General features: G+C 43.4%; 1 protein-coding gene across 2 annotated transcripts in view; it reads left to right on the top strand.

Annotated features, from left to right (window-relative positions):
* The window catches only part of LOC140714401 (transmembrane protein 273-like), a 41,330-nt gene that overhangs the window by 10,718 nt on the left and 14,460 nt on the right, over positions 1-16,152 (top strand). The window contains exons 1-3 of one of the 2 annotated variants that reach the window (XM_073025661.1): positions 6,310-6,429; positions 10,642-10,698; positions 13,144-13,254. In XM_073025661.1, coding sequence (XP_072881762.1) covers positions 6,414-6,429; positions 10,642-10,698; positions 13,144-13,254 — 184 coding nt within the window. In that variant the 5' untranslated portion in view covers positions 6,310-6,413. Of the gene's footprint in view, positions 1-6,309; positions 6,430-10,641; positions 10,699-13,143; positions 13,255-16,152 lie in introns of those variants that run through there. The other variant, XM_073025658.1, reaches the window with a different exon arrangement.

Raw genomic sequence — 16,152 nt, 5'->3', positions numbered from 1 at the left:
TTTCAGAATATTTTACTGCAGGACTAGTTTTATTTATCTTAAGATGCAGTGCAGAACAATTCCTTCCAGCGCAGCAAGCCACACTGTCTAGCAACCCACCATTTGCCTAATCACAGAACAACTTACAATGACCAATTAACCTACTAATCAGTAAGTCACTGGACTGTTGGTGGCAACCAAAGGACTGAGAGGAAGCTCATGCAGTTAACAGGGAGAATGTACAAGCTCCTTACAGGCGGCTCCAGAGTTGAACTCTGAACACCGGAGCACCCTGAGGTGCAACGGTGTTGCAGTAACCACTACACCACTCTGCATTCTATCTCAGCCAGGTGGTTACCCTTCATTTTCAAGTTGGCAAACAGATGTAGATAGGCAGAGCAAAGGTGTCAAAAATGTTGTATGGGGGTATATTGTGAGGAGTTGTGGTAGGAAGAGCAGAAATCCAAATATTGTGCAAATGAAGAGAAAGTGCAATTTGGCAAGCGAGAATTCTCGTACATGAAACACAATATTGTTGTACAAGGACGGTACGGAAATGAGAGAGCAAATGAAATGTTCAAGCTTCATTGCAAGTACAGGGCGGTACAGTCGGGTAGTGGTTAACGTAATGTTTTACAGCACCAGCAGTCACTGATCAGGTTTCAATTCCTGATTTACACCGACCAACTAATCTACTAACCAGTACGTCTTTGGACAGTGGGATTTGTTGCTGTGTGCTGTGCATTTTCCCTGTGACCACATGGGTTTTCTCTGGGTGGTTTGGTTGCCTCAGATGTACAGTTAGGATTAGCCAAGTGTGGGCATGCTACGTTGGTGCCAGGTGCATGGCGATACTTGTGGGATGCCTCCAGCGCATCCTCCTTGGTGATGCATTTCACTGTATGTTTCAAAGTGTTGATGGACATGCAGCAAATAAAACTAATACATAGACAACACACACAAAATTCTGAAGGAACTCAGCAGGTCTCTTAGAAACCCATCGATTCTCACAGCTACCTAGACTATACCTCTTCCCACCTTGTCACTTGTAACAATGCCATCCCCTTCTCTCAGTTCCTCAAACTCCACCACATCTGCTCTCAGGATGAGGGTTTTCATTCTAGAACTAATAAAATGTCCTCCTTCTTCAAAAGAAAGGGGCTTTCCTTCCTGTACCATCAACCCTACCCTCACCCGCATCTCTCCCATTTCTCACACATCTGCCTTCACCCCATCCTCCCACCACCCCACCAAGGATAGGGTTCCTCTTGTCCTCACCTACCACCCCAGTAGCTTCTGCATTCAGCACATAATTCTCCATAACTTACACCATCTGCAATGGGAACCCACCACCAAGCACATCTTTCCCACCCCCCACCTTCCGCTTTCTGCAAGGATCACTCCCTATGCGACTCCTTTATCCATTCATTCCTCCCCACTGATCTCCCTCCTGGTACTTATCCTTGCAAGCAGAACAAGCGCCGCACCTGCCCCGACATCTCCTCCCTCATGCCTATTTAGGACGCAAACAGTCCTTCCAGATGAGGTGACATTTCACCTCTGAGTTTGTTGGGATTATCTACTGTATCCAGAGCTCCCGGTGTGGCCTCCTGTATATTGGTGAGACCTGATAGAGATTTGGAGACTGCTTCACTGAGCACTTACTCTCTGTCTGCCAGAAAAAAATGGGATCTCCTGGTGGCCACCCATTTCAATTCTACTCCCCATTCCCATTCCAAAATGGCAGTCCATGGCATCCTCTACTTCTGTGAAGAGGCTACACTCAGGTTGGAGGAGCAACACCTCGTATTCTGTCTGGGAACCCTCCAGCCTGGTGGCATGAACATCAATTTCTCAAACTTCAGGTAGTTGTCCCCCACCTTCATCATTCCCATCCCTGTTTCCCTCTCTCTCACCTTATCTCTCTCCCTGCCCATCACCTCCCTCTGGTGCTCCCCCTTCACTTTCTTCCATGGTCTTCTGGCCTCTCCTATCAGATTCCCCCTTCTCCAGACCTTTATCTCTTCCACCAATCAACTTCCCAGTTCTTTACTTCACCCCTCACTCTTTCCCGGTTTCACTTACCACCTATCACCTTGTGCTTCTTCCTCCCCTCCCCCCACCTTCTTGCTCTAACTTTCATCCTTTTATTCCAGTCCTGATGACGGGTCTTGGCTCAAAACGTCAACTGTTTACTCTTTTCCACTGATGCTGCCTGGCCTGTTGAGATCCTCCAGCTTTTCTTGTGTGTTGTTTGTATTTCCAGCATCTGAAGACTTTCTCATCTAAAGCTAATATCTAATCTAATATATTGTATATGTAATCTATAATTAATCTATATTGTTCATTTCATAGCTTGTCACACCAGACAGTCAGCCATTCTTGTCTGGCATGTGGTGTCAGGATTGGTCTCCTTTCGGATTAACCGGGTCACGGTATGAACGTTCCTGACTCAACCCTGGTTTTTTATGAGGCCGAGTGGCTAGCTCGGCACTCAACCCGGCACAGATGGAAAGATTATATATTGTAATTTCATCTAAATACAGTGGAGTCTTGCTTCAGCTGGTGCAATTGTTCCTGGCATACTTAATGCACTTGGTCTCCTTATTTATAGAGGGATATACAGGCTGAAGTTCTCTGGTGTGACATTTTGTGGTCTGGCATGTTTGAGTATAGGAGTGATGTGAACAAATTAACTAATTATAACTAACATCTATCAAATATCTAAAATAAACTAAAGAGATGAGAGTTAATTCCATGTTCTCAATAAACACTGTTTCCAACTTATGGAAACTCTGAGATAAGGACAGTTCTTGGAAACCTCCACCTTTCATTCTCCACATCTGTCTCACTAACTTAAAGAGAACAATTCTCCTGTTCAGAAGAAGATAATCAAGGAGAAGTTTCTGTGGCCTGGAATTTCTGTGATCTGATTCCAGTCAGGTGCCTAGGATGTTGGACTAGAGATTCAATATGTACCTACAATGGAGGCAGTTCAGAGGAAGCTCCCTCAATTGACTCCCGCAATGAAGAGGCTGCCTTACAAGCACTGGTTGAATAAGTTCGGTCTACATTAATAGAAGCTTAAAAGAATGAGGAGTGACCTCATTGAAAAGCCCGTGCCACAAGAAGGATTCATCTTTCCTCAAGGACCATTCCCATCCGGAACATGCCCTCTTCCCGTTACTACCATGGAGGAGGTACAAGATCCTAAAGGCACACACCCAACAATTTGGGAACAAATTCTCCCCATCTGCCATTAGATTTCTGAACAGTCCATGAACCCATGAACACTACCTCTATATTCCTGATGCACATTATTGATTGATTCATTTATTTTACTTTTTATTGTACCTTACAGTAAGCTTTTTCTATGTCTTGCACTGTACTGGCAGCACAACATTTGTCAGTGATTCTGATTCTGGAACATTTTAGATTGTTGGGGGGGGTGGGTGGATGATGTCTGAAGGGTGGATGAACTGAGCAGATGTTTCAAGTGGGTTATCTGGAAACAACACAGAGTTTTAGAATGAGAGTTTGGTCATTTAAGACTGAGAAAAAGAGGAATTCCTTCTCTCCGAGGAATTCTCTATCCCAGAGCACTTTGGAGGGGGAGTCACTGAATCAAAGAACAGTTTATCCTAGTTTTGATCACCCACCTACTGGAATGATGCCAAGTTGAAAAGGGCGCAGAAAAGATTCACAAGGATGTTACTAGGACTGGGGGAGGGGTTCAGTTAAATGGAGAGACTGGATTAGTTGGGACTTTACACCCCTGGAGTGGAGTGTAGGAGACTGAGGGGTGAGCATATAGAGGAATATACTATCAAGAAGGGCATGGAGGGGTGAATGGTCCAAGGGTAGGGGAACTCGAAGGGATCGGTTTAAGTTGAGAGGGGAACTGAGGGGCAAGTTTTCCACGCAGAGGGTGGTGGGGATATGAAATGATCTACCAGGGTCCCAACCTGAAATGTCGACTGTTTGTTCATTTCCATAGATGCTGCCTGACCTGCTGAGTTCCTCCAGCATTTTGTGTGTGTTACTTTGGATTTCCAGCATCTGCAGAATCTCTTGTGTACAATTACAATGTTTCAAAGCCATCTGGACAGGTTCATGGATAGGAAATGTTTAGAGGGATATGGGCCAAATGCAGGTAAATGGGAGAACCTCTGGTGGGCAACATGACCATGTTGGGCCAAAGGGCCTGGTTCTATGGAACATATTCGAGGCTGAGGTAGAGGTATTTGGTCTACAGGTGATGAAGGGTAACAGGTGGGGATGTGAAACCAAGGCTGAGCCATGTTCTTACTGACAATGGAATAGGCTGACTCCCCTTACATGCAATCTTCAAGTTCAAGTTTATTGATATTCAACCTTATACAAGTATACCACCATATAAAACAACATTCCTCTGGACCAAGATTCACAACACAGTATATATAACTCACACACAACACATAAGATAATGCTACCACAATTAAATTAACAAATAATAAAGTATATCCCAAAAGACTGACATTTAGCATAAGGTGTATTTATGATGAAAATATAAACAGTATAATGCTACTGGAAGTTCATAAGTGATGAGGCCTGGGTAGTGGCAGGCAGTTCAGTAGTCTCACAGCCTGGGGAATGAAGCTGTTCATTCTAACAGACCTTGTCCCAATGCCACGGTACATCCTGCCTGACGGTCGGGGTCAAAGAGACTGCAGGACAAATGGGAGGAATCATTGACTATGGAAGAGCCTTGCATTTGCAGTGCTTCTGATAAACACCTCAGATGGGTGGAAGAGAGACCCCAGTAATCACAATCAGCTTTGATATCACTGGCATTTGTCATGAAATTTGTTGTTGTGTGGCAGCAGTACATTGCAATGCATAATAATAAAGTAGAATAAGAATATATAGTGCCTATATAAATATTCCCCCAACCTCCCTCCCAGAAGTTTTCATGTTTTGTGTTGCAAAATTGAATCACAGTGGATTTAATTTGGCCTTTTTTGACACCGATCAACAGAAAAAGATTATTTTGTGTCAAAGAAAACATATCTTTACAATGTGATCTAAATTAATTACAAATATAAAACACAAAATAATTGAATGCATAGTATTCACCCCTTTCAAGTCAGTATTTAGTAGATGCACCTTAGGCAGCAATTACAGCCTTGAGTCTGTGTGGATAGGTCTCTATCAGCTTTGCACATCTGGACACTACAATTTTTCCTCTTTCTTCTTTCCGAAACTGCTCAGGCCCTGTCAGATTGCATGGGAATTGTGAGTGAACAGCCCTTTGCAAGTCCAGCTACAAATTATCAATAGATTGAGGTCTGCACTCTGACTTGGCCACTCCAGGACATTAACTTGTTTATATCTATGTTTTTAAGCCATTCCTGCGTAGCTTTGGCTTTATGCCTGGGGTCATTGTCTTGCTGGAAAACAACTCTCCCAAAGTCACAGTTCTCTTGCAGACTGCATCAGGTTTTCCTCCAGGATTTCCCTGTGTTTTGCTGCATTCATTTTACCCTCTACCTTCACAAGACTTCCAGGGCCTGCTGCAGTGAAGCATCCCCACAGCATGATGCAGCCACCACCATGCTTCATGGTAGGGATGGTGTGATTTTGATTATGTGCAGTGCTTATGCCTAACAGTTTATTCTGATGGCCAAAAGCTCAATTTTGGTTTCATCAGACCATAGAATCTTCTTTCAGCTAACTTCAGTCTCCCACATGCCTTCTGGCAAAGTCTAGCTGAGATTTCATGTGAGTTTTTTCAACAGTGGCTTTCTCTTTGCCACTCTCCCATAAAGCTGTGACTGGCGAAGCACCCGGGCAACAGTTGTTGTATGCACAGTATCTCCCATCTCAGCCACTGAAGCTTGTAACTCCTCCAGAGTTGTCATAGATCTCTTGGTGGCCTCTCTCACTAGTCCCCTTCTTGTCCAGTCACTCAGTTTTTGAGGACAGCCTGCTCCAGGCAGATTTACACCTGTGCCATATTTTTTCCATTTCTTGATGATTGACTTAACTGTACTCTAAGGGATATTCAGTGAAAATTAGATAAATTTTCTTGTATCTAATTACCAAACTGTGCTTTTCAATACTCTTCTCGTGGAGTTCTTTTGTCTTCATGGTGTAGTTTTTGCCAGGATACTGGCTCACCAGCAGTTAAATCAGTTTAAAACAATCCTTTGTTTCAGGATTGCCTGTCTGACACCAAGAATCAAAAACTCTCCTTCTGTGCACATTTCAATGAGATTATAATCCCATTTTGAATTTAGTTCCTGTTGCTTCATATGAGAATTACACAATTGTTTCTCCCTGACGTTCTCTGAAATAGTTAATAGACATACAGCAATAATCCAGGAAGTTGGGTGTTACAGAAATAAGGAAGAATTTGAGCAAGTATTTTCTCCTTCTCACTTCAGGCTAAGGCAATGGATCATAAGAGAGGTGAGACAAATATCTAAACGTGGGAACCTGTGTCCTGATGAAGGGTCTAAATCTGGAATATAGATTGCTTATTCCGTTCTGATCTGCTGAGTTCCTCCAGCATTTTGGGTGTGTGTGTGTGCGTATGTGTTGCTCCATAGTTCTTGGGTTTAAGATAAGACTGTGAATGTAGTGCATTTGGACTTTAGGACGACTTCTGTTAAGGTTACACGCAAGATATTGTTCAGGAAGACCACCGCATATAAGACTGGGGTGGGGGGGTGGGGGAGATATACCTAGATGACTGAGGATTAGTTATGGATCGGAAATAGAGCAGGGATTAAGGGACACTTTTGATTGAGAAACCGGGAATGTTGCAGAGACGGGTGCTGGATGAATGAACCAGATGAGGGGACTACAGCAACACACACAAAATGCTGGAGGAAGTCTGCAGGCCAGGCAGCATCTATGGAAAAGAGTAAACAGTCCATATTTCAGGCCCTCCTTCTGGACTGAGAGGGAAGGGGGAGGGGAGTTGCCTGAATTAAAAGTGGGGGGAATGGGATGAAGGTAACTGGAAGGGGATAGATGAAGCCAGGTGGGTAAGGAAGTTCAAGAGCTGGAGAAAAAAGAATCTGAAAAGAGAAGAGAATGAGAAATGGAAGGAAGGGAAGGAGGGGGAAGGGCGCAGGGGGAAGTAATAGGCAGGCAAGAAGAAGTAACTGGTCTGAGTGGGGAATGAAGAGGGGTGGGGTGGGAATTTTGTTCACCAGAAGGAGAAATCGATATTCATACCATCAGGTTGGAGGGTGGACAGATGGAATATAAGGTGTTGCTCCTCCACCCTGAGAGCGGCCTCATCTTGGCACAAGAGGAGGCCATGGACCAACACGTCAGCATGGGAATGGGAATGGGAATTAAAATATTTAGCTACCAGGACACCCCGCTTGTGACGAATGGTGTGGGGGTGTCTGACAAAGCATGCCCCCAATTTACCACAGGTCTCACCAATGTAGAAGAGGCTGCATTGGGAGCCCTGGACACAATAGACAACCCCAGCAGACTGGCGGGTGGAGTGTTGTCTCCCCTGGAAGGACTGTTTGGGGCTCTGAATGGAGGTGAGGGAGGAGGTGAATGAGCAAGTATACCCATTCACCTCCTCCCTCACCATTCAGAGCTTGCAGGGATAAGTGCCTGTAGGGAGATTAGTGGGGAAGGATGAATGGACAAGGGAGTTGCAGGAGAGTGAAGAGGATCGTGAAGAGAGTGGGTAAAGATATGTTTAGTGCTAAGGTCCTTTCGGAGATGGAGGAAGTTGCAGAGGATAATACGTTGGATGTGGAGGCTGATGGGTTGCTCAGTAATATTATTATTATGACAGTGGTGGCGCAGAAGTATGGGAAATGAGGGGGATAAGGGAGAGGGCAGCATCAACAGTTGAGCGAGGGAAATCATGTTCTTTAAAGAGGGAGGACATCAATGGAAAGCCACATCCTGAGAACAGATGTGGCAAAGGTGAAGAAGCTGAGAAAAGGGAATAGCATTTTCACAGGAGATAGGCTGGGAAGAGCTATAGTCCAGATAACAATGGGAATCAGCAGGTTTATAAAAGATGCCGCTTAACAGTTTGTCTTCTGCGATTGAGACGGAGAGATCAAGAAAGGGGAAGCATGTGTCAGAGATGGCCCAATTGAACTTAAGGACAGGGTGGACAGGTTAGAGGCAAAATTGATGAAATTGGCGAGCTTGGTGTGTGTACATGAGCTAGAGCTATCCGTGTGTTGACAGACAGAGCTGTGAGTCAGTGTGGGTTGTAAAGTGCAGGCATGTAGAGACAGGCAGGGAAATGCCAGTCTTGCGGTGAAAGAGCTAATCTATTAGAACCATAGAACCATAGACATATTGTTTACAGTCAGAACCTGTTTCCCAGGGCACCAATAGCAAACATCAGAGGGCATACGTACAAAATTAAGGGAGGGAAGTTTACGAGAGACATCAGGGGTAAGTTTTTTTACACAGAGGGTTGTGAGTGCCTGGAATGACTTGCCAGGTATGGTGGTGGAGGCTAAAACATTAGGGGTATTTAAGAGCCTCTTGGACAGGCACATGGATGAAAGAAAAATAGAGGGTTATGGGGTAGTATGGGTTTAGTACTTTTTTTAAGGATTATTTGGGTTGGCACAACATGGAGGGCTGAAGGGCCTGTACTGTGCTGTAGTGTTCTATGGTTCTATGGTTCTATTGCGTGCTTTAAATGTACCTTCTGCAAAATGTCAATCTTCTGGAATATATTTTATTATTTGTTAATTTATTTGTGGTAATATCACTTTATGTGTTGTGTGTGTGTTGTGCACCTTTCTCTGGAGGAACATTGTTTCATTTAGCTATATACATGTGCACAGTTGAATGACAATAAACTTGAAGTTGAGCTTAATACAAATGGAAAGGCGAGTATTTTTAAATGGGGAAAGACTGAAAAGAGTTGTTGCTCTGAAGGGCCTGCACGTGAAATCACTGAAAATTAACTTGTATCTGCAGCAAAAGATTTTAAAGATTAGCTTTACTTGTCACAAGTACAATAAAACATAAAATACAATATGTCATTTGCATCACATCAAATCAGTGAGGATTGTGGTGGGAGGTAAGAAGTAGGGGGCAGGATGAAGCTGGAGGTAACGAAATGTGATTGTGATAAACTATGTATACCTGTCTGGACACGCCCCTCTGCTGACTGCTCCTGTGGCTCCTCCCACAGACCCCTGTATAAAGGCGATTGGAGGCACTGCTCCCCCCTCAGTCTCCGAGATGACGTGCTCTGTTTTGCTGCTAATAAAAGCCTATCGTTGCTGCTAATAAAAGCCTATAAAAGTCTGGACTTTGAATAGCCCCATGACGGACCTGTTAATTAGAACGTAGAACATGGCAATGGTTGAATAGAGACCGATTTCTCAAGACAGCCATGCTTAGAATGATTCTCCACTGTTAGAGTTAAATCTGATAGTATGGTCAAGTATTTCCCATATCTAGAGTTAGGCTGTAAATATAGGGGTGCATTCCAAATTGATTACACCCTCTTCCCAAATGTCAGTCTAGAACACAGCAACAGTAGAACAGTACACCACATTCCAAGCAGTTATCCATCTGTGTATAACAAAATGCCTCAATAATCTCCTTTCACATTTCCTTCTCCCACTATGAACGCCCTCTATTAATTGACATTTCCATTCTGAGGCTCGTTCTACTCACCTATGCTTCTCATAATGTGATACACTGCTGTCACTTGCCCCTCAGCTTCTGAGACTCCAGAGATAACATTCCAAGTGTGTCCAACCTCTCATACACTCTAGATTAGTCACCGTTGTGGTACACAACTTCTGCACCCTCTCCAAAGCCTCCACTTCCTCCTGTAAAGGCACAACCAGAACTACAAGCAATTTTCCAAATGTGGCCTCACCAAAGTCTGAATTTATCTATTTAAATCAAAGGATATTTGTGACCTTGGATGGACCCTTGACAAAGTCCTTTGACCTTTCAGACCGTTGCCATGTGAGGCCTGTGTACCCAGTTTCAGGGTCAGGGGTGGTTTAGACTGGTGCCCTGTGGGTGACTCTGTAGTACACTACATGACTGCATTATGCACCTGCACTAGAGGAAGATTGTTGTCTTTTGTCTACCCAAATGTTCTTAAGGAACCTTTCCAAGTTGTAAGTAGAGGAAATTAGATAGAACACAGGTCAGAAATAATAGATGTAAAAGGCCCCAGTGAGATGGGGAGGGAGATTTGGAGCTTTGCTTGGGGTGGGATGCAGAGAGGTTAAGCACCAGAAGATAGTTTGGGACAAGGATGGATCTCTAATCCTTAAATTGCCAGCTTCCCCCAGAACCATCCTTACGGATTTGATTTGGCGCAAGTATGTTTTGTGCACATGTGACAAATAAAGCTAACCTTTATCTTTAAGCATGTTGGGTATGCATTACCCAGTTTGACACTCAAGCACCCTCAGGTGTGAACGTATCACACTCTCAGGGGTCTGGAGCTAGTTCAGTGTCCTAGTAATACTTGTGAATAGAGAAAAATTAATGAATTAGGAAATTTGATTAGATCCTTTGTGTGGCTCATTGAACTGCAAGGAAGACCTTTTAACCTATATTCTAATTGCCGTTAATAGAAAAGTCAACGAATAATTACCATGGTTGCTATGTTGTAACTCATTTAACATTTTTGTATTGCAGATTATTTCACAACAAAAGCATCTGCCAATGGAACATCCAAGGATGGTGATGAAATTGGTGAGTATCCTCAGTCTACCTGCTCACTTTCCCCTTCACCTGGTTTCACCCGCCAGCTTGTACTCCTTCCCCTCTCCCCTCCTTATTCTGCCTTCTTGGCCTGATGAAGAGTCACATGCTAAAAGGTTGATTGTTTATTCTCCTCCATGGACGCAGCCTGGCCTGCTGAGTTCCTCTGGCATTTTCTCCGTGTGTTGCTCAGGATTTCCAGCATCTGCACAATCTCTTGTGTTCACATCTTTGATCTGTCTTTCCCACTATACTCCTTCCAGCCTGAGTTCACTTTTTTTTCCTTTTTTTTGTGATTTATTTTTTATTGAAGTTCATCATCAAGCAAACATTTCCATAAGATGTATTTCAGACATTGTACATATATATCATATATATCACAAATCTCCACAAAGTATTTATCTGGGGTATACACATAGAAAAGAGTGGAAAGAAAAAACAAGCAAAAGGAAAAACTATGTACAAGTAGGGAGTGATCTTTTTTTACAACATATTCATTGATTTGTGAGAATAAAATCAGGCCTATGAGGCATTCACTTTTCTGGGTAGTAGATTATCTGTACCTGAATGCTTAACTTTTTTTCTTGGCGAATTTTCCTCTTCCAGTTCTGTCAAGGGAATATCTGCTATTAGAATCCCTCCATGCTTCTGAAAGGCCACAGCCCAAACCTTTTCCTACTCATTCAAATCTAATTAAATTCCATATTTTCTAATTTTGCTTTGAAAATTGTGAGTGGAACTGTGACATGGTCAAAGATGGAAATATTCCCTTGTAGACAAACTGCAATCCTTCACATCCAATGAAATTCCTCCTGAAACATTCCAGTGCAGGAAACAGAGCAAATTCCCACAAACAATGTTGTGGACACGTCCAGACATTCTGAGATTTTATATCTATTGAAGAGGAAATTCTGTCCCCATGATGGCAGAAGAAATTCCACTTTACCTCAGTAGTAGGCCACTGAGGAGTGTGGTAGAACAGAGGGATTTGGGAACACAGATTCAAAGTTCTTTGAAAGAGCGTCACAGGTAGATAGTGTCATTAAGGCTGCCTTTGGCACACTGGCCTTCATAAATGACAGTATTGAGCACTGGAGTTGGGATGTTATATTGAAGCTGTAAAAGACATTGGTGAGACCTAATTTGGAGTGTTGTGTGCAGTTCTGGTCACCAACCTACCAGAAAGTTATCAATAAACAACACATACAACATGCTGGAGGAACTCAGCGGGTCAAGCGCCATCCATGGAAATGAACTGTCGACATTTTGGGTTGAGACCCTTCTTCAGGACTGGAAGGAAAGGGAAATATACTAGATATCAATAAGATTGAAAGAGTGCAGAGAAGTTTTACAAGGATGTTGACAGGACTTGAGGATTTAAGTATAGGAAAAGGTTGAATAGAGTTAGGACTTTACTCTTTGGAGTGCAGAAAAATGAGGAGAGATTTAATACAGGTATACAAAATTATGATGGGAATAATAAGGTAAATGCAAGCAGGCTTTTTCCACTGAGGTTGTATGAGATTAAAACTAGAGGTCATAGGTTCAGAGGGAAAGGTGTGAAATATTTAAGGGGAACATGAGGGAGGAAGATCTTCACATAGAGGTGGTGTGTGTGGAATGAGCTGCAGGTGCTAGTGGTTGATGCGGATTTAATTTCAACATTAAAGAGAAGTTTGGATAAGTACATGGAAGGGAGGGGTATGGAGGGCTATCAGGTGCAGAGAGATGGGACTAGGCAGAAAATTAATTCAGCATGGACTAGATGGGCTGTTTCTGTACTGTGATGTTCTATTATATATGAACATATATGTCACCACATACAACCGAGATTCATTTTCCTGCGGGCATACCCAGCAAATCTATAGAACAGTAACTAAAACCAGGATCAATGAAAGATTAGCCAGAGTGCAGAAGACATGAAACTGTGAAAATGCAAACATAAATAAATAATGAGAACATGAGATAATGAGATAACGAGTGCTTAAAGTGAGATCATTGGTTGTAGGAACATCTCAGTGGATGGGGAAGAGCCTGATGGTTCAACTGTTCCTGAAACGGGTGCTGCGAGTCCTGAGGCTCTTGTGCTTTCTGCCTGCTGGCGGCAGTGAGCAAAGAGCGTACAAGCACGCGTCACAACGGTGGTGTGCAGGAGAGCCCCTCTGAACATAGAGCACGTTAAAGTTTGAAGTGGGTGGTCTACAGCGACCACTAACATACACTCAGTGGCCACTTTATTAGGTATGGGAGGTACAGAATGAAGTGGCCACAATCCCAACAAGCTTTCTCTTTGTTGAGAAGTATCCTGGTTATGCAGTTGCAGATAGCTGCAAGTGTTTTGTTGTGACAAAGTGCTGAATTGTGAGGTCAAACATGTCAGTGTGATTGGAGAATCGGCACCCCCTCATCATTCATCATCTCTCTGCTCTTTTCTAGAAATGAAGTATGCCTTGATGGGAGCTGGAATAGGAATATTTCTAGTTGTCTCATTTGTCTTGGTTAAGATTTACATGATTAAAAAGCACATCTATGAAAATGAGTTATCAGGTAAGATTGCAAATAATTAAAGACACACGACAGAATAAATTAATTCAGACACTTGTAAACATCAGTTTTTGGGGCTTTTCCAGCAATGGGAGCATGTATGTTGTTTTATTCCTCACCCTCGGAACTGTCACTCCCTGTGTCCCTCCATCCCATGGAGGGAGGAGTAAGTCTCTCCTCTCACCCTCGAACTGTTACTCCCTGTGTCCCTCTGTCCTACAGAGGGAGGAGTAAGTCTCTCCCCTCACCCTCAGAACTGTCACTCCCTGTGTCCCTCCATCTCATATAGAGAGTAGTAAGCCTCTCCCCTCACCCTCAGAACTGTCACTCCCTGTGTCCCTCCATCCCATGGAGGGAGGAGTAAGTCTCTCCCCTCACCCTCAGAACTGTCACTCCCTGTGTCCCTCTGTCCTACAGAGGGAGGAGTAAGTCTCTCACCACAACAGCAATATTTATTAATTAATTTAGCGACACTGCACAGAGCAGGCCCTTCCAGTCCACCGAGCCAGCATCCCAACTATTTAACCCCTGACTTATCGCAGGACAATTTACAATGACAAATTAACCTACTAACACTACATCTGTGGAAGGAAACTGGAGCCCCCAGAGGTTCACAGGGAGAGCATACAAACTCCTTACAAGCAGTGCTGAAATTAAACTCCAAACTCGATAACTTCATGAGATGTAATAGTGTCATATAACCACTACGCCCAATATCCTGAATCTCCATTTGAAAATCAAAGCCATGAACGTGGGAGCCAAGCAATCAGGAAACATCCTGACGTCTACTTAAAAATGAACACATGCAGAAACAGATCGATTCAAACAAATCTACTCTTGTGGATCAGTGCAATGGCCTGTCTGCTCTGGGAGTGTGGTGAGCAGTTTTGGGCCCCTTGTCTAATAAAAGATGTACTGGCATTGGAGAGGGTCCAAAGGAGGTTCACAGAAATGATTCTGGGACTGAAAGGGTTAATGTATGAGGTGGTTTGATCGCTCAGGGCTGTGCCCACTGGAGTTCAGAAGAGTGAAGGTGGATCTCATTGAAACGTATCAAATATTGAGAGGCCTAGATAGAGTGGATGGGAGAGGATGTTTCCTTATGTGGGGGAGTCCAGGAATAGAAGGACATCCCTTTAGAACAGAGATGAGAAGGTATTTCTTTAGCCAGAGGACAGTGAACGTATGGAATTCTTTGCCACAGATGGCTCTGGAGGCCAAGTCATTGGATATATTTAAAGCAGAGGTTGAAAGATTCTTGATAAGTCAGGGTGTCAAAGGTTATGGGGAGAAGGCAGGAGAACGGGGTTGAGAGGGATAATAAATCAGACACGATGGAATGGCAAGGCAAACTCGATGGGCTCCTATGTCTTGTGCAAATCAGCACATATTTCAGATCATTTAAATTCAACCTGTTCAGGCTCCTTTCAACAGATTTAATTTGGTGAACTAAGAAAAACAGTTCTGAATATTCTCCCATCTCATCTCACTCAGAAGATGGTAAAACTGAGAGACATCAGTATAGTTCTACATATTTATCAATAAATAATGTGCCTCCATTTTATAAAACTCACATTCATTGAAGATTAATATTTAACATTACAAGTTGTGTAAAACTGCACTCCCACCGAGGTGACAGAGTTTTATTATTTGTGGATAAACACCAGAGATTCTGCAGACATAGGAACCCAGAATTCCTTTCCATAGATGCTGCCTGGCCTCCTGAGTTCCTGCAGCATTCTGTGTGTGTTAGGATTCTTATTAACACCCGCTGTCCGAGTTTCAACCTAAATTTTCATGGGTTTTAGTCAATTGATTTGCTCACAGGTTGAAAGTTTCGGCCAAATTAATATTGTTCAATCACAAGAGTATAACCGTGCTTTGAGTCAGTGCTCCATGTTCCGTGTTCAGAGACCAATATATCACAGATAAAGGTCCTTTTGTCTAGCAAGTCCTCAACAACCCCCCATTTACACCAATCATTGAGTCAAACAGCATGGAAACTGGCCATTACATCTAAGCTAGTCATTTCTGTCTACATTTGGCCCATATCCCTCTAAACCTTTTCGATTTATCGACCTGTCCAATCCCATTTCTTCTTGAACAATCTTGCATTAATCTTTTGTTAACCTTGGGTGAACTACCAGAAGAATGGTTCACATTGTTACCTTACTCAGAGAGGGCAGTAGGGATAAGTCAGTGGGTTCTGCGGGTTCCCCACCCTCTGAAGGGGAAAAAAAAATTTCCACTTGTGTTCCCCTCACTCTTGAGCCCAAAATTTCAAACTGATAAAATCAAAATTTCAAATTGACTATGGACGGCATGGTAGTGTAGTGCTTTACTGTCCCAGCACCAGGGTTCAGTCCATGCTGTTAACCGTAAGGAGTTTGTATGTTTTCCCTGTGATTGTGTGGGTGTCCCGGTTTCCTCCCACCTTCCAAAGACATGCAGGTTAGTAGGCTCATTGGTCTCACGGCTGCAATTGGGTGGTGTGGACTTGTTGAGCAAGAAGGGCCTATTACCGTGATATATCTCTAAATAAAAATGAAAAATTAAAATCCCATGTTATTCTCACATTCCCATCAACTCCTCCTTCCACTACCTCCCCACAGCACTGGGGGCAATTCCACATTGCTGGGATGTGGGAGGTACTGGGGAATCTACAAATTCCACACAAGCAGCACCCAACGTCAGGGTCAAGAGTCCAGAGGAGGCTCACGAGGATGATTCCAGATATGAAGGGGTTAACATATGAGGAGTGACTGACAGTTTTGGTCCTGTACTCACAGGAATTTAGAAGAATGCGGGGGGATCTCATTAAAACCTACCAAATGTTGAAAGGACTAGAAGGTGGATGGGGAGAGGATGTTTCCTCTGGGGGGGGGGTATCCAGAACTAGAG

This window comes from Hemitrygon akajei, chromosome 21 (assembly GCF_048418815.1).
Source record: "Hemitrygon akajei chromosome 21, sHemAka1.3, whole genome shotgun sequence".
Classification (NCBI taxonomy): Eukaryota; Metazoa; Chordata; class Chondrichthyes; order Myliobatiformes; family Dasyatidae; genus Hemitrygon; species Hemitrygon akajei.
The sequence above is the reverse complement of the archived record's forward strand: the minus strand, read 5'-3'. Positions and strand labels throughout refer to the sequence as shown.